This window comes from Meles meles, chromosome 9 (assembly GCF_922984935.1).
Source record: "Meles meles chromosome 9, mMelMel3.1 paternal haplotype, whole genome shotgun sequence".
NCBI classification, from domain to species: domain Eukaryota; kingdom Metazoa; phylum Chordata; class Mammalia; order Carnivora; family Mustelidae; genus Meles; species Meles meles.
In genome coordinates, this window is record NC_060074.1 from 19,537,541 (window position 1) to 19,556,238 (window position 18,698).

General features: G+C 42.3%; 2 protein-coding genes and 1 non-coding gene across 4 annotated transcripts; 1 reads left to right on the forward strand and 2 right to left on the reverse strand.

Annotated features, from left to right (window-relative positions):
• Positions 1 to 1,316: 1,316 nt before the first annotated feature.
• LOC123951262 lies at positions 1,317 to 1,422 on the forward strand. Its single transcript, XR_006820408.1, has one exon. It is a non-coding gene; the product is annotated as a U6 spliceosomal RNA (small nuclear RNA).
• Positions 1,423 to 4,130: 2,708 nt separating this feature from the next.
• Positions 4,131 to 6,044, reverse strand: LOC123950926 (gamma-crystallin B). 2 transcript variants are annotated; one of them, XM_046019427.1, is made up of 3 exons: positions 6,036 to 6,044; positions 5,698 to 5,940; positions 4,131 to 4,406 (listed from the first exon to the last, which is right to left on the reverse strand). In XM_046019427.1, the coding sequence occupies exons 1-3, from the start codon at positions 6,042 to 6,044 to the stop codon at positions 4,131 to 4,133; spliced, it is 528 nt and encodes a 175-aa protein (XP_045875383.1). The 2 variants fall into 2 exon arrangements, with proteins under 2 accessions (XP_045875383.1, XP_045875382.1); XM_046019426.1 differs by having other exon boundaries at positions 5,692 to 5,940.
• Positions 6,045 to 16,226: 10,182 nt separating this feature from the next.
• Positions 16,227 to 18,036, reverse strand: LOC123950920 (gamma-crystallin A). The gene is made up of 3 exons (XM_046019421.1): positions 18,028 to 18,036; positions 17,682 to 17,924; positions 16,227 to 16,499 (listed from the first exon to the last, which is right to left on the reverse strand). Exons 1-3 carry the CDS (start codon positions 18,034 to 18,036, stop codon positions 16,227 to 16,229), a joined length of 525 nt encoding a protein of 174 aa, XP_045875377.1.
• Between the last annotated feature and the right edge of the window lie 662 nt (positions 18,037 to 18,698).

The window sequence follows — 18,698 nt, forward strand, 5'->3', positions numbered from 1 at the left end:
ATTTTTCACCCAGAGAGATTTTACCCCCCCCCTTTTTTTAAAAATTCATCTCAGGTATCAATTCCTCTGTAAAGATTTTCTTGAACCTTTCCTACTCTTCCAGGCTGAATTTAATACTGACAACTTGGTTCTATCAAGCATTTTGCTTATGCCACTATAATGGTAATTATTACTTATCTAATTATTTTGTTTAGACATCAGTTCCTTGAAATAAATGAAAGCACCCCCTTTCTGGGCTGGGACTATTCCATCTTTATTTTTGTATTCTCACTAAGTGGCAGAATGAACTGGCACACAAAGGCTACTCAATAATGCCTGGAGTTTATGAATGTTATTCCCTGGTCTGAAATCCATTGTTATAATAGCCCATGGGACCTGTTTTGAATGCTCAGCACAACAGGCATACACACTCACATCAAAGTTCAGTATTTGCAAATTTCAATGTGTAGGATGACACCAGCACTCTGCCTTTGATCTATTTAATGGGCCTTTATAACAGGGGAGATGAGTAAGCAAAAGAGAGAAAACAGGAATGTTGTGTTGTCCCCTAAACCTTTGGTTCCTTGGTAATTGTGTCTAATTTTTGTGTTTCCCGAGATGTCCAATTAATGCCACAACAGCAGTGGCCAATTCTAGAGTACTGTTAGTGTCTGAGGTCCAGTCCGCTGTTGGTCTTAACACCCACCTTCCTGCTTCCTAGTAACTAATGTAGCCTTTGTATCACACACAAGCTTGGTTAAATGAGATGCGGTCATTTGATTGGCAGCTACCTGGACGAAACTATGCCAGACAAGGAGGCTGAGTGAGACACCAAGGGTCATGGTCACAGCACCAGCCTCGAGGTCTCTTTCTCAGCTTGTCTTTGATGACTGTTCAACAGATGACAAGCAGATGGGGGCAACCAATGACCCACCTCTGTTTAACTCCTATGGCATTCCATTTGGATCAAATTGGCTTTGGTGTGAAAAGCGGTACATTTCTTCTCACTCAAACGACAGGTAGATGTGATTGTCATTTTTATTTTAACAAACCCACAAGAAAATTTGAACCCCTAGGGTCTGCAGGGGAGGGAATAAGACTGTGGCATCATCCAGACCTAACCCTGTGGCAGCAAGGTAGGATAGCTGGGGAGGGAAGCCAAAATGAGGGATAACCTTGGAGAATATAACTGAATATAGCAGTTCGTGGCACTTCTTCATGCGATGACGTCAGTTTCTTTGCTTAGTGGCTCTTATATAAGATTAGATTGGCCAGAAGACACAGTAGGTTCAAAGGGAGAAAAGAGGGAAAAAGGAAGAAAAAAGATTTAGAATCTGATGCTCCCTTTGGCAACATGCATACTAAAATGAGAGTGCTACAGAGAAGATTAACGTGGCCCTTCACAAGGATGACATGCAAATTCTTGAAACATTCCATATTGAAAAAAAAGATTCAAAATGTGGACTTACTATAAACTAGGATATATAGGGAATACAGGCTGACACGGGGGTTATCCTGAATTGTTTTTTCATCTTCATGGGGAAAAGGTTAGTGGGATCCTGTAGGATATCCCTTCTCCCATTCTTCTCTTGGAGACTGCTTTCCTCTCAGACATTTCCCCTCTTTGAGGTTCCAGTGGGTACTTTTTAGAGCAGAAGGTGAGAAGGAGGAAGCACAGGTGAGGAGCTAGTTTCCCCCTCTGCCCATCCCCCACCATTACTTCCCTCCATTGATTGTTTTTAATGCTAGGATTAGAGGGAGGATACCATTCTCTTAGCCTGTTCCCCTGGGATGGGATGGAAACACAATTTTCAAGAAGAAAAACTTGATCAGTGACATCCAGGATCTCTAATTTTATGTATTTTGGCTTCAAGTGTTTCAGGATCATTTCCAGGTCCGAAGTCTGTGATTTTTATGTCTACCAAATAAATAAAGTAACATTCAGCAGTGCAAGAAGCTTTTGGCTTTCCAATTTATGTCTGCTATGTTATTTCTTTTAAAAGATTTTATTTTATTTTTTAAAAGATTTTATTTTATTTATTTGACAGAGAGAGAGATCACAAGTAGGCAGAGAGGCAGGCAGAGAGAGAGGAGGAAGCAGGCTCCCTGCGGAGCAGAGAGCCCGATGCGGGGCTCGATCCCAGGACCCTGAGATCATGACCTGAGCCGAAGGCAGTGGCTTAATCCACTGAGCCACCCAGGTGCCCCTATGTCTGCTATGTTATGACTGGCAAAGAGAGAACTCTGGCTATTGTCTCCAGGAAGCCAACGCTAGTGTTGAGAGTTTAAGGGTTGAAGAACTGGGATTTAGGAAAAACCAATAGCAAATAGTTCAAGAATCTGACTTTTTTTTTTTTTTCCAGGGAAAGAACTTTTATAAATAGCCTAACCATGTGCAAGGAGTTTGCCTTGAACACTCCTGATTCATGCCTCTTGCCCTGTTATAATCCCTAATAGCACACACTTTTGCTCTCAAAAATGATTCAGGTTAAGCAACAAATTAGATGCGTGTTCTGTTCACAAGCCACATGGATGGTCGATATGGAGCCCTGGAAAGCATGGGAAGGAAAGAGAGTATAAAAAATGAAAAGCCATGTGGGAACAGCTAAGAACAAAGGAGAGACAAGCAAGAATGAGAAAGAAACCAGGCCACCCAGCAGCAGGTTGGAGCTTGCAGACTGTTTAGGGCATGGCCACGTAATATTAAATTTGATATTGTTGTACTGCTATGATCTAAACTCCCCTCACAATCTCTGTAATGATGTTGGCTGCCCACATGAATGTTTTATGTGAGAGATGGTTCAGGAGCCCAAGTAAAGAAGCTGTATCCCCTCCCCCCCGCCAAATTTATCCTGCCTGATGTGGGTCACATGGGAGAAGACAAGATGATCCATCCAATGATAACGCAGGAGTTCAGAGTGTAGGGTGACTGGGAAAGCAAAAATAACTCATTCCCTTTCCAGAATCACAAGAGATATTGAATACATATGTGTCAGAGAATGTGGGTATGTAAGGCTCCCCCTCCATGTGAGAAGACATTTCAGCCATGTCATTAAAATCTCAAAGAATGGGGTATGTTAGGTGGATTTTGACCTGAAATTGTCATCTTCGTTGTGGAACTTTGTAAGAATCAAACAAAAAAAAATCCTCATATTTAATTACTGCAGGGTGCTATTAGGGATGTTGTTTGCTTAGTATTCTCTTTACTAGGAAACTTTCTTTGCGGTTTCAGTACTGGCAATAGTTAGGCTAGTCTTGGATAATTCCTTTATTTGTCTCATGGACTCTGTTAGTCATGGAACTGATCTTGTTTCCCCTCTGTCTTAGCTTCTGGATTCAAATCTGGCTCTAACCTACAACTGACGAAGTACCTTAGAATATGGGACTTGGGCTCGAACTTTGTTCCCGGAAGATAAATATCCCCAAAGAAAACACATATACAGTCAAACAAACTTCTCCAGAAAATGTCAGTTCCTTGTTTTCCATTTTGTGTTACTTTCCAGGTATGGTCATAATTCTTTACTTCCTATTAAAGTGATAGGAGGCTGAATTTGCCTTATGTGTATGTGGTTTTTGGTAGAGATCCTGAAATTCTTCTATAAAAGAGACTGAATTCTATTTGCTCTCCTGGAAGAATGAGGTGTTGACATGGGATTGCCTGCTGTTAGAAGGATAAAGAACGCAAGAGGGGAGGGTGACGAGTCTGTTCATTTATTTTTTAATCTACAGGAAGTGTCCTAGATGTTGAGATGACTTTCCTCATTAGCTAAGATTTGGACTATATAGAAAAGATGATGGAGATAAACTACAAGGATAACTTGGAGTGTTACAATAATTCCTAGTTTAACATTATTGCTGCAAATTTATCCTTTTAAGACTAACCATAAGTGTCTTTAGCCCAGTTGAATTGAACCCTGCGCCTACATGGTTTAGTCTTTTAAAGAATGCTAGCGATGATATCCTTTACTTTATCCCCCTTATAAGGCATCGTTTCCAGGAATGAAGACTTCTGTCATTGTATCTGGCTAAGTGCCATTATTGTTTACGAAGTTTTAATAGATTTAAAAAAAAGCAGGACTCCATAGTGCCAGAAACACAAGCTAAATATTTTATTGGGATTCTAAAGGAGAAAAGTGGAGAACATAAATACTTTAGTAAAAATCCATTACTCGTCTGAAAGAACCAACTTTGGCATTCATGGCCCCCCAGTCAAGGTATCTCCTATACTCCCCGGGCCTCAGAAGGTACTGCCTTCCCCTGTAGCTGGGCATCTCATAAAGGACCCAGCAGCCATCCAGCACATTGAGGGAGTGGATTTCACTGAGATGGAAGCGGTCCTGAAGAGAGAGACAGTCATCTGTGGTCTCTGACATTTGTCCTCTAAAGTCATCTCGCTCGTAGATCCTCATTCTGAATGTGCCAGAGTGCTGAGGAGGCAGACAGAAAAGAAAAGGTAAAATAAAGATAGATGGAGAGAAATTAAAGTTTTATCTCCTACACCTCCCTGACCCCACCAGCCCAGAAGTTCCTGCAGTCTGGGTTTGCTTCCAGAACAATCACGTTGCAGTGTTAAGGAGCCTTCCTGCTCCCATCACCGCCGCCCCCCGCCTCCCCACCAGGCATCTAATGATTTCTGGGCCATGCTAGGGACAGACCTCGGCAGCCCTTCAGTGCTATCCACCTGGCTCTGTCCTTGGCAGCTAAGGTTTGTCTCAGATAAAATTGATCACGTTAGGGCTTATTATTACAGAAGGTCCTTCTTGAAGAAGAAAATTGTAAGGCATTGAAAAGTAAAGTCCCATTTGATCTAGTACTCTGGTGAAAAAGAATCAACATTTAGCTATTTTCTCTAATATTTTTGGTGTTGTATACACCATGAAATGTAAGATTATTAAGCTTTTGTAGAAAAGAAGATGACACATTTTCTTTGTCTCTGTTTTGGTCACCTCAGTGTCACTTCAGATTTCCACCTATCTGACCCCTGAGCTTCCTTTCTGGTCTCTTCCCTCGCCATCTTCATTTCCCTCAGCAGCAAAAATCATCTCCATTGAGCTCTGTATGGAGGACAATATACCCCACGCCTTCCACACTCCAGCACATTGTTCTGAGAACTGTGCAAATTACTCTCTAAGAAACACTCAATCCCCAACTTTCCGTTTGGAGTTGGCCTTCCCTCTAGTTTATACCGCTTATTGAGCTAATAAAAACTGACCATGAAATTAGAGTAACAACCAGAAGACAGAGCCTATCTTCTCCAGGAAGATCTTAAATAGAAAAGTGAGCCAAAGCAAGCAAGTGTGTTTTTATCAATTAAGCAGACCCAGATTGTATCTAGAAGTTTTGATCTATTATTTCTGAGTGGATACCACTCGGAATGACGAATTTAGGGAGCTATATCTTAAGCACATGACAACTTCTGTTTTCCCAATGTGCTGTTTTCTCTCAATTAGTCTTTGGCTTTTTAATTTTTTTTTATTACATCTAAAATACAAAAATCTGGGAATGAGAAAAAGCAAGCCACAGAGTTCATGAAGAATGGCTTCCCATCTGAGACCTCCTTTGGACTGCAGGCAGTGGGCTCACTCTCGCTTTCTGCTCTCCAGTTGGAATGATTGGGTTGAAGAATTTTTTTTTTTTTATTTGCTCATGGCTCATTTTATTTAATATTTGCTCATGGCTTTCACTTCCAAACTGACCAGAGGACAGAGCCACACTCACCTGGGGGATGAGGCGGCAGGAGCGGACGGAGTCGCTGAAGCCCAGCCACTGCTGGTAGTCGGGGTAGTCCCCGCGCCGCAGGAAGTACTGGTGGCCCTGGTAGTTGGGGCGCTCATAGAGCATCCAGCAGCCGCTGTCCACGCGGATGGAGTTGCAGCGGCTGAAGTAGGGCTGCAGGTTGGGGCAGTCGCTGCTGCACTCGTAGCAGCGGCCCTGGAAGCCGCGGTCCTCGTAGAAGGTGATCTGCAAAATGGAAGATGTGGCAGCATGAGGCGATTTGTCCCCGCTGAAGAGGCTGAGCCTGGGCCAACCCTGAGCCTCAGATCTCCGGCCCTTACCTTTCCCATTTTGGAGCAAGCAGCAGGAGGCGTTGGCTGGGTGCTGCGAGGGCCGAGGGGGAGTGCCGCTGTATATATAGCAGCCCTGACTGCTGCCTCCGCAGGAAATCACACCAAAGGGGCCCATTTCGGTGAGTAAGGGGATTTGCCAGCTCCCCGCTCCTCCTCCCCCTGGCCATTGGGGTTAGCTGAATGGTTTACTCTCATTCTTTCTGGTAGGTTCGGGTTGTTCTAATTCACTAAAGCTGTTGTTGCCACCAAAATGAAAAGAGTCTTTACTCTTTTAGTTGAGCAAGAGGATGAGCGGAATTCTATCCCCGTGCTTTTATTTTGTCTCCTATTCTCCTTAATTGACACCTCAAAGGTAATTAAACTAAGTAACGTATTCTACTCCGGGACTGGTGGTTGGTTTTGCTTTTTTTTACTTTTATTAAAAATCAGAATTTAAATAATAAGGAAGTAATAAATTATTAGGAAGTAATAAATTAAATAATAAGGAAATGTAATTCCCTTACAGAAGAGGGAATCAAGTGAAATAATCTGTGAAAGTGCTTTAAAAAAGCATAAAGCTTAGTTCAAATGCGAGACTCTGTGGTCATCATTGTTATTTTGGGGTCTATCCTGAGTAAAATTGATACTTGACTGGAAATTTGTAGGCTCCTGGAGGCTGGGAATTCTTTCTGACTCCTTTCTGCCGCTGGGCCTAGAGCCCAGAGGTTGGCACATAGTAGACCCTCAGTCCTTAGCTTTGACCTGAAAGAAAGCAGGTAGCTAAGGCCTTCCTCCTTTTTCTCACAACTCCCTAAGAGCCCAAATCCTTCCCTGCTGGTGGCTGCTCAGAGTACTGCTGGTTCTTTCTTGTCCCTGTCCTCCTTCAATGTCCAAAGATCTTTCTTCCTCATCACCATCAGATATGCTTGCGCACTTGATAAGGGAGGTTTGAGTTAGTGTAAGGAGTAATGTGGAAACACTCAAAATATCAGTGGTCTCCATCCGCAGACTTCTGAGATGTTGGAGAGCACCCACACCAGATGACAGAGCCTTTCGATCTCTTGAACTTCACAGTGTAGAATGGGGACTCCTGAGGTCCCTGAGACATTTTCAAGGGGTTCATAAGGTCAAAACAGTTCTCATAACAATACCAAGGTGTTAGTGACCCTTTACACTCTTACAGGTATAAAGTGGAGTTTTTCCAGAGGCTATAGGAAATAAAGGAGACTTGTAAAAATGTAAAGCAATTCCAATCTTTTTGTTAATTATTTTTGCTTTGGAAAATACAGTTATTATTCATAAAAATATGTTATTTATATTAACATGTAATAGGCTTTCCACCTAAGGCCTTGGGTCAGAGCCTATAATCAGACTTCTCAGCTATCTAGCCAGCTTTCAATGTTAGACCATCAGGGACCTGGATGGGGTTGGGTAGGGGGGTGAGTGGTAATTTCAGGACCTATACCATTGGTTGGTAGAGGAGTAAGCACTTGCAAGTGACACTAACTGTGACCACCTACCCTGCTTGTCCCATGCCTTGCTTTCACAGTGCTTCCTCTAAGATGATTTTTCTTCCCAGTGCTTACAAACACCATGATATTGTTCAATAGGCATCCCTGGTGGAGAACTTATTCAGGGATCGACACCTACACACATCCACGGGCACTTCTGCAGTTTCCATTACTGTTTGTGTCCTCCTGGGAAAATCACGTAACTTTCCCAGGCTTCAGCTTCTCCATTTATGAAATAGGAGTGGGGATGAAAATCAAATGTGACAATGAACTCCAAAGTACGTGATAAATTATAAAGTAATACCAGTAGTAAAAAAAATCATATTCATATTAATAAATGCTAAAGATGATAATATTATTAGGATTTCTTGGTACATCAATCAAAAATAAATAGGAATGTGTTTCTCGGTTTCAACACCACAGTGTCTACACTTTTCCTTATTGTATGGAGACGAAGTACGATCCGCAGATAATATCGTATATTAAGATGCTTTGGTCTAACTTAGCAAAGATCTTCTGTTTGGTAGTTTTGATTTCACAATCAAATGATGACTACCATTTGCGTGTGATCTTGAAGCAAGGTGCCAAGAAGAGGAATAACGTAGGCAAGCGCTGTGCAGTCAGAGCAAATAGAGTCCTTGAGGTTCACCCACTGCTGGTGGCAGGTGCCCCAGCCCGGCACAGGCAGTTCTTGCCGCCCACTTGCATGTGCTAAGTGGGCACAGCTAAAGCAGGCCTGCAGGCCCAAGTGGTCACTGCTGCATGCATAGGAGGTAATCTGCAATGGAGCACGCCTACAGTAAGGGAAATACCCGCCAAGAGCACATTACCATGAGTTTCATTGACAAGACCCCGTTCTATACCCATCCATGCTGGCGAACTGCAGATGCCGAAGCCAGAGTTGTCAGTGTAATAGAGGCTCAGGAATGTGTGCTTACATGCATGTGGGTGCACATTTCAGATCCATTAGATGATTTAGGCCTGACTTGGCTAACAGTAGAATTTTACCAATGCTGTCTTTTCCATGTGTTCAACTTCTCTTTATCGTTATATTATGCTTCTAAAGTGCTTTGGAGGTCTTTGAAGCAGCGTGGGAGACGAAAGTTGATGTATAAAGGACAAGTCAGAAATGTCCCTGCTCATGATTTGATTAAGCCTTTTTATGTTTAAATAGAGAAATAATAGGTATAGACACAATTCACGCTGAAAACAGTGGGGACGTTGGTTTTAAGTCATAGCAGCCTGGGAGGGCCAACCAGGGAGAAAATGTGTTTCCATTTTGCCTTCTAAATTCAAGATGTCTGTGAGGATCTGGACCAAGGGAGGGGAGCCTTTCCTTGATACAGGAACATCTTCCCTTCTCAGCAGCGTATCAGATCTCACCCAGTCTAGGCAGCCTACCTCCCTCTTCTAGGACAGCTCCTCTCCAAACCCGCTTTTCCTTGGCTGTCCCTTCTCTGAGCATCTACCGCCCTTCATCACCACCCAGCTTAGCTCCGCCTTTCTCAGAGAATTTCTTCTTTTCCTTGTCTTCAGCAAGGTTATGAACTCGAGAATAAGGGCCATGTCACACTTCTTTATCCCTCATCACGATGTATTAGTTAAGTAGGTGGGTAAGTAGAGCCCTGCCAACATGAAGACCATGAAAAAACAAAGATTCTGTTTTGGGAAACTAGAACTCTCCCGTGTGAGGTCACCCATGTGGATGTTCAGAGACACAGAAACCACTTTCTCCCACTCAGCTACGACTCTCTGGTTCGGATGCCCTCTGCTTCTGCCTGTCCTTGCCAATGTGGGAGGACTTGGAGGGAGGTTAAAAATAGCCCCAAACCCCAGGCTAGTGTGGGCCCACAGCACCCACAGCCTTCCTGCGGGGTGGGGAGATGTTAGAGCACCACCAGGCTATGCTGCTAAAGTCTCAGAACTTACTTCTAGTGGGTAAGGGAGAGGGACAGGGGAGTGCGCCTGAGAAAGAGAACAAAAATGAAAGAAAAAGTGGTAGACAACATTTTTGTGAAGGAAAATAACAAAGGAGATTTTTAGCTATTTCCTTGTCATTTTTTATATTATATTGTTAAAAAGACTTATTTATTTATTTATTTGAAAGAGAGAGAGAGAGAGAGCGCACGCAAGGGAGGGGGAGAGGGAAGGAAGCAGACTCCCCACTGGGTGCAGAGTCCAGTGTGGGTGCTTCTTGTACTCTAGAAGGTGGATGGATCAATGGAATGAGACTTCAGGTCCTGATGCTGTTAAGACAGGCTTCATTATGCCTCTTTGTATGATCAGCCAACAGCCCTGTCTAATTATGTTCGAAGTTAAGGCACTGAAGCCACTGAGCCTTTTACCAGAAATATTTGAATACGGAGTTTAACTGTAAAGTTATGAATAAATTTTGTTGTTGTTGTTCCATTTTTAATAACTGCAAAACTCCCTTTGGAAGCACTGGTCTTATTTAAATCAGAACTAAAATTTAGAAAGCTGTATAAGTCCTCTAGGAAGGAGCTCATGGTTAAATAAACTTGTAGATCAAAATATTTGAATGGATCTGATATAATCCTGGTTTCTTTTTTTTTTTTTTTTTTTTAATCCTGGTTTCTTCTAAAAACAAAATCATTCATCGGAGCCATTATAGTTGCCTGAGGCCTGTTAGAAGCCTGAGTGGAAATAGTTCATCGCCCTTCTCCTTCCCCTGCACACACATGCTGGCTTTTCCTGAAGCATTTGCAGACTTTTTTCCTGACTCTCTGGTAACCATCTCAAGTGAAATCTCTTGAGTTCATCAGCACGTCAGTGACATGCCCCTGCTGAAGGAAGCCATGTCTACTTTCATTTAAGCAGTTAGGATTGAAACTGCAGCAAACCTTATAGCACTCACCTGGCTCGTGATGATGAAAATAATAATAATCGGTAATAATAAATAGCCTACTGTATAAAGAGTGTCTGGTGTGTTCCAGACATTGCACAAAGAATTTTGTACAAAGTTCATCATGTAGCCAACATGGCACAATTATTATGGGAACTTCCCATAAATGTTTGTGAGATCTTGGGCAAGAACATAAATAGAGGGCACCTGGGTGGCTCAGGTCATAGTCCCAGGGTCCTGGGATCGAGCTCCATATCGGAGTCCCTGCTCAGTGGGAAGCCTGCTTCTCCCTCCCCCACTCCCCCTGCGTATGTTTCTTCTCTCGCTGTCTGTATCTCTTTCTCAAATAAATAAATAAAATCTTAAAAAAATAGAGCCTCTTTTCCTCTTCCCTCCTCTCTTTTCACTTCCTCACATGTCCACACTCTATCCACAAGTCTCTTGCCCCCCTCCACTTCCCACAAACAGTTGCCTTTACTACCAGAGTCCCTGGGAGGACAGGCCTGGTGACGACTCTTTTCTAGGTCTTGGAAACAAGGGTCTAAATAGAGGGAATTCTGGAGCTTCAGGTAAAAGGAGTGTGGTCTAGAAGAAGTGTAGGTTTATCCCCAAGTGTCCACAGATTCCTGTTCTATGGAGAAGACTGTAATTAGAGGAGGCCAGAGTAAGACTCTCAGAGGCACCTGGTTCAGGAGAAGATCTGTGACTACCCAAGCCTAATCATAGTACTGATCACTATAGAGAAACAAATCCAAAAAAGTAAAGATAGCCAGTAAGTGGAGGAACTGGGAATTGAACTCAGGGGTGTCAGCCTCCAAGGCCTAAACTAATTGCCTCTGGATGTAACAACAGCTTGTTTTAGATGTTACCTTTCTAGGTGTGCCAATCTTATATCTTCCCTAAATTATATGCTTCTCAATGTCATGCTTTTCTTTTAATTTATTAAAGGCCTAGCATCCTACTTGCCTGCGGTGTCCCTACCAACCCGAGTATCTTTGTCGTCAACAGGAGCTCTGGTAAGTTGTGGTGGACTCTTCAATTGACTGATTGCTGCCAGGCTGAGGAAATAGGCATTACCTGAGTATAAAAGGCTCTGTAATCCCTTATTCACTTATTTAGGTGTAGACCTCGAAGACAGTGGTAATGGATACCTGTCAAAGGGAGATTGATAATGTTCACATTTTCTTTACTTAAAGGAATTTCCTAGAAAACAACTAATTTTTTTCTGATGTGTTTTCATTATAATGTCCACATATATATAAGACGATTATACACAACTGATGGAGTGATGCTGACTACTTACTGAGCCTTTGCTATATGCTGACTTCTTTTTTTTAAAGTATTTTATTTATTTATTTGACAGAGAGAGAGACAGAGATCACAGGTAGAGAGGCAGGCAGAGAGAGAGGGGGGAAGCAGGCTCCCCGCCGAGCAGAAAGCATGATGCGGGACTCGATCCCAGTACCCTGAGACCATGACCCGAGCTGAAGGCAGAGGCTTAACCCACTGAGCCACCCAGGCGCCCCTATGCTGACTTCTTTACTGGAGGTAGCTCATTTAATCCTCATAAGATCGTGCAAGTGGGAAAACCGAGGCTCAGGGAGATAAGTAACTTGTTCAAGGTCACCCGGCCATTAGGTGGTCAAGCCAGGAACCGAGTCTATGGAGCTCAGTGCCGGCATTGGTAACCACAGAGATACCACACCTTGAAACCTAGTAGAGTCTTAAATTATCAGATCTGGAAGGAAACACAGAACTCATCTTGTCCAGACCCTTCATTTTATAGAGAGGGAAACTTGTGGTATACTGAGCTTTGTGAGAGCAAATGCGGGTTTCCTAAGCCTTTCAGTTCACCAGATTAAAACAAAACCAAAACTTAAATTAACAAAATTATTTTCAGTTGGATATGTCACCTGGTTTTTCATTTTTGGTTAAAACAGAGCTCATATGTCATTCGTCACCCAACTAGAGGACAACATAGGATGATTTAGCCAGGCCAGCAACAAAACCTTAAATCTTCTGCATATTTGAAATTAATGAGAACCACATTTTGATAATATGTGTGTCTTTATATTTATTATTTATCCTGTAAGTTCCTTCCATAAGAAGGAGTCTTATTTTAGAAGAGTCTTCATTACTTAAGGTTCTGTACAAAACATTTTTTTTTTTAAAGATTCCTTCCTTCCTCTTCCCTTTCTCCTCTTTTCTCTCTTCCCTTCCCTTCTCTTCCCTTCTTCTCCCCTCCCCCTCCTCCCTTCTCCCCCCCCCACCACCCCTTCTATCCTCTCCTCTTCTCTTTTCTTTCTGTAATCTCTATACTCAATCTGGGGCTCCAACTCCCAACCTTGAGATCAAGAGTTGCATGCTCTACTGACAGCCAGTCACCCCAGAGCATTAGTTTTTGAAAAGATCTTTGTTAGGCTGTAATTCACATAGTATGCAGTTGGTCCATTTAAAGTATATAATTAATGGTTTTAGTATGTTCACAGATATGTACAGCCATTGCTACAGTCAATTTAAGAACACGTTTGTCACTACAATGAGAAATCGTGTGCTTTTTAGTTTCATTCCCTTATCTACCCATTCCTCCCAGCCCTAAGCAACCACTAATCAATTTACTATCTCCGTAGATTTGCCCATTCTGGATATTTCATATCAATGGAATTCTATAATATACACACTTTTGTGACTGGCTTCTTTCACTTTGCATATTGTTTTCAAGAATCATCCATGTTATAGCACGTATCAGTATTTCATTCCTTTTTATGGCCAAATAGTATCCATAATATAGATATATCACGTTTTATTGCTCTCTTCATCCATTTATAGACTTTGGGGTTGTTTTCACCTTTCGGCTATTGTGAATAGTACTGCTATAAACACTCATGTATAAGTTTGTGTTTGAACATTGCTTTCAATTCTTTTGAATATATCTAGAAGTAGAATCGCTGAATCATATGATAACTCTATGTTTAACTAAGGAACGGCCAAACTATTTTCCATAACGGCTGTACAATTTTACATTCCCACTAGCAGTTTATGAGAGTTCCAATCTCTCCACTTCCTTACCAATATTCGTTATTTTCTGGGGCTTCTCCCTCTCCCGCAAAATATCCTAGTGGCTACTAAGGGGCAGCCCCTTGTGGTTTTAATTTGAATTTCCCGAAGAACTAATGATGTTGAACATCTTTTCATTTGTTTATTGGCCATTTGTATATCTTCTTCAGAAAGATATATATTCAGGTCTTTTGCCCACCTTTTAATAATGTTGCTTGTCTTTGTGTTATCGAGTTGTAAGATATATACAACATCTGTTGTTTCCCAAGTTGTTAATTTTAGTCATTCTGACAAGTATGAGTTGGTATCTTATTGAGGTTTGATTTGTATTTCTCTGATAATGAGTGATTTTGAGCATTTTTCCTGTGTCTATTAGCCATTCGTATATCTTCTTTGGAGAAATGTTTGTTTATGTCTTATGTCTTCTGCCCATTTCTTAACTAGGTTATTTATTTTTTGGGTGTTGAGTTTAAGCTTTTAATAGATTTTGGGTACTAGCCTTTTTTTTTCTAAAAAGATTTTATTTATTTATTTGACAGACAGAGATCACATATAGGCAGAGAGGCAGGCAGAGAGAGAGGAGGGAAGCAGGCTCCCTGCTGAGCAGAGAGCCTGATGTGGGGCTCCATCCCAAGACCCTGGGAACATGACCTGAGCTGAAGGCAGAGGTTTAACCCACTGAGCCACACAGGTGCCCCTGGGTACTAGCATTTATCTATTATGTCACTTGCAAACATCTCCCATTCATAGGTTGCCTTTTAGTTTCTTTATTGTCTCCTTTGCTATGCAGAAGTTTTTTTTATCTCGAGGAAGTCCCAATAGTTCATTTTTGCTTTTGTTTCCCTCGCCTCCAGAGATGTGTCTAGTAAGAAGTTACTACTTGCACTTTCTTGATAGTGTCCTTTGATTCACAAAACATTTTAATTTTAAGTCCAATCTATTTTATTGTTGTTTGTGATTTCATGCTTAAGAAATCATTGCCTAATTCAAGATCATAAAGATGCATGCTTGTGTTTTCTTCCAAGTTTTTGAGTTTTTACACTTAAGTCTTTGATTTTTTTCAAGTTAATTTTTATAAAGGGTGTGAAATAGGGGGCTAACTTCATCCTTTCCATGTGGTTGTCCTGTAGTTTCAGTATCATTTATTGAGAAGCTATTCATTCCCCATGAATCATCTTAGCATCTTCGTCATAAATCAGTTGACACATGGGTAATTTCTGGACCCTCAAGTCTATTTCATCCATCTCTGTCTACCCGATTCCAGGACCTCACTGTCTTGATTATGTTGTTTTGCGGTAAGTTCTGAAATTGAGAAATACTCCTACTTTGTTCTTCTTTCTCAAGGTTGTTTTGGCTATTCTGGGTTTCTTGCAAGTCCATGTGAATTTTTAAAATCAGTTTTGACAAAGAAGTTAACTGGGACAGGGCACTATTTTTGCTCATATAAATTTGGAAAGAGAATTAGCATTCTGGGAGAGCAGCTTTACTATAGTGGAAAGAAATTCCAGTGGTACGCAGCTGAGTAAATATGAATACTTAACTCTGTGTAATTGAGTCTTTTTAAAAAATTTAAATTCAACCAATTAACATATAGTGTATTATTAGTTTCAGAGGTAGAGTTCAGTGATTCATGTACTCCTTACATGATGTGTGTAAATGAGTCTTTTTAAAAAAATATTTTATTCAAGATAGAGCATGAATATGAGAGAGAACAAAGGGAGAGGAAGAAGCAGACTCCCCACTGAGCAGGGAGCCCGATATGGGGCTCAATCCCAGGACCCCAGGATCATGATCTAAACTGAAGGCAGACACTTAAAATCAGCTGAGTTACCCTGGCGCCCTGTAACTGAGTCTTGACAGAAATTTATATCGGAGTCCAAAACAAAGATGACCATATTGTACTCTTGAATTTGAGCAGACACTGGGGATACATGAATTTTCTACATTTACATTTATGTAATAATGTAAAATAACAAAATGTGTTCACAGTCTTTCCTTATCTTTTCATCATAATTATCCTGGGATTTAGTGAAGCAGGAATTTCTTATCCACCTATAGTCTTCAATAAGGTAATTTAGGCACAGAGAGGATAAGAAATGACTTGATCAAAGAGGTAATCAGTAAGTAGAGGAACACCCCAGTTTACCTAAGACTGAGGGGCTTTCCAGGATATAGGACTTTCCATGCTGAAACTGGGAAAGTCCCTAAAAAACTAATCCGAGTTGCACCTGTTCCTAGTAATTAGCCAAAAGTCAGGTAACAACTCAGGTCTTTTAACGCTTACTTTAAAACTTCTCTCACCAGCTGAACTCATCAAGCACGCATGACCTTCTTACTTTGGGAATTCTGCTTAAAACGTCTCTCTTCACTCAGCTTTTCTTGACAATCTGAGACTGAAGCTGCTCTAACCTTTCCAGCAATGCCTTGACTTTGGCATCCCAGCCTCAACTCATTCTATGTTTTCTCCTTTATATGGGGTCTAATAGTTTTCCCTTCCATTTGCCTTTCTTCTCTTTCTCAGATTACGGGCTGTAGAGGCAGATTCCTTCTCCTAACATGAGTGGGGGCTTGAGCAATACTGTTGCCTGACCAACAGGAAGTCAGTAGACATTCAACACACGTGACCTTCAGGGTCATGTAAGTTGCCCGGGGTCACCAATTATTACAAGCCAGTGATTATTTAAAGATAAACAAGAGTCATTTAGTGCGAAGAACACAATTTGTATATTTATTGCATTTTTGTGTGAATCATAACAAGAAACACACAGCCTAGTACAAATCAATGACCCGTCTCAGAGAGCCCACTCGGGCGTCCATGGCCCCCCAGTCGTGGTAGCGCCTGTAGTCCCCCGGTCTCAGCAGGTACTGCCGCCCCCGGTAGTTGGGCATCTCGTAGAGAACCCAGCAGCCCTCCAGCACGTGGAGGGAGTGGAGCTCATTGAGCCGGAAGCGATCGTGGATGCAGGAGCAGTCCTCCGTGAGTTCACTCACCAGACCCCCATAGTCATCTCTCTCGTACAGCCTTATCCTGTGGGAACTGGTCTGTTGTGACAGGAAACAAAAGAAGAAAAATCAATTGTATGCATCTCTGATCTCAGTAAAAGTGACTTAGTAACCTGCATCTTGGGGAAGCATGGTTTTCAAACCATCCTGCCGTATGCGTGTCTTCTCCCCACATGGCTGGTCTAACAAATTAGGAGGAGTGTTAAAATAAAACTGACCTGATGTTGTGGAAGAAACAGCCACTGAAATAAAGGGCACAGAAGGGATTGCTTTGTAGGAAGCCACTGGTCACGATATTTAGCGAGTTTGCAGAGAGGATTTTAACTGTCTTTTCCATTATGACGGCACATAACCGAGTCCTAACAAGCTTGTTTTTAAGTCACTCTTTGCACTTATTTACAATTCTTATTTACTCTGTGTCCACATAGCTGACATTTTGCCAAGTCACTTGAACCATTTGAAGTTCTTGCCTCAAAGAAATTCCCGTTTTATTTGTATGTCCTTTTGCACCTGCAAATTTCTGTAGCCTACTTTTGGTCTCACTTCTTGAATCTACTTGTCATACCACATAATTTGGTGTCACCAGAAAGCAGAAACACAAACTCAACATGTTTAAAAAACCTTAAGCGGTACTTTGATGAGGACTTTGTCCCATGAAGTCCTAATTAATGCTCTGTCTTTGACCCTCGTAAGAAAGTAGTTGATAATGACTCCAGGGAACCAGGGAGCCCCTTAGGAGCTGAGACATACTGTTCCAGTTTCTAGATCCTTATGTCATACAGACTGTGGAAGGCAATTGCTAATACAGTCAGAACACATTACACCTAAGTTGTTCTGCCGTGGTCTAAGTGTTCCTATCATTAAAAACTAATGACCTAGATAGGCTTTTTTCCCCCCTCTTTTCCAAACATGGTGATTTTTATTTAGAAAGTAGGAATCAGCTAGGTGCTACCAGATTTAACTTCAGAGGCTATGTCGTGATTTCTTACACACTAAAAACAATCTTAAGTCCTTAAATAAGGAGGGGGGGAGAAGGAGGTTACAGTGATTCATTAGCCTGCTCACTTTTTTTTTTCTCCCCTAAATGCTTGAGAATCAGGAATTGCCATCCTTACTGTGAACACTAATCCTGAGTTGAAACAAACTGACTTTGACCAACAGGAATTTAGGGCCACGGATCAGTGATGCTTTCCCATCAGTCTGGGTGGAAGCAAGACTCACGTAAGGAATGGCCCGGCAGGAGCGGACGGAGTCGCTGAAGCCCAGCCACTGCTGGTAGTCGGGGTAGTCCCCGCGCCGCAGGAAGTACTGGTGGCCCTGGTAGTTGGGGCGCTCATAGAGCATCCAGCAGCCGCTGTCCACGCGGATGGAGTTGCAGCGGCTGAAGTAGGGCTGCAGGTTGGGGCAGTCGCTGCTGCACTCATAGCAGCGGCCCTGGAAGCCGCGGTCCTCGTAGAAGGTGATCTGCGGGGAGGGAACAACAAGGGAGGACCAGGATTCAGCAGGGAAGGCCCCCCAAGCACAGGAGACACTCAATAGATGCGACACGGCCCCTCGGGTGGCTCACCTTCCCCATTGTGGTTGGCAGCGGATGAACAGCGTCCAGTGTGATGGGGACGAGAGCGGCAGCGGGGATATATAGCAGGAGGGCTGCTGCGTTGGCAAGAACAACACAAAAGGGGCCTGGGGGTAGTGCGTGAGGGGATTTCTATGTTCTCTCTCTTTTTTTCATTTGGGATCATGGGGCTGGGGGCTCTCATTCTCTCTGGCATTTTCGAGTTCTCACTAGCTCCAGTGAAAGGAATTGAGGTCAGCAGAGCCATTATGACCTTGGAGACAAAGGGCGCACTTCTCATCCTATGCAGCTCTCTAGAAATACATTACGTGCCCAGCATTTTGTGTGTTTGCCTATGGAGACTGCTGAGATGGGGTTGGTGGTTCCATCTGGGGTGACTCGTGACAATCCTATGAGTCCCAGAAGGACGTGACGAAAAATCCTCTAATTGAAAGACAATTACATTTTCTAAATTACCTCCCCAGTGTGATATGGTTTTGCTATAAGCATTTCGTATATGTTTATGTAGGGGGGAAAATAAAGATTAGAACGTTGGATGTATACACCAAAATGTCAGTCATGGTTATCCATAAATGGCAAATTATAGGTCCTTGTTTTATGTTTTTATTTCTTCTTTTTGTCGCTTTTGATTGCCTTAATTTTCGACCATAAATATACAGTAC

Coding starts and splice junctions, on each gene's coding strand:
- LOC123950926 (XM_046019426.1), bottom strand. Junction 4,407..5,691: donor GCCTCATCCCCCAGGTGAGT/GTGGCTCTGTCC, acceptor CTGCCTCCTCAG/CACTCTGGCACATTCAGAAT.
- LOC123950920 (XM_046019421.1), bottom strand. Junction 16,500..17,681: donor CCTGCCGGGCCATTCCTTAC/GTGAGTCTTGCT, acceptor CTGTCACAACAG/ACCAGTTCCCACAGGATAAG.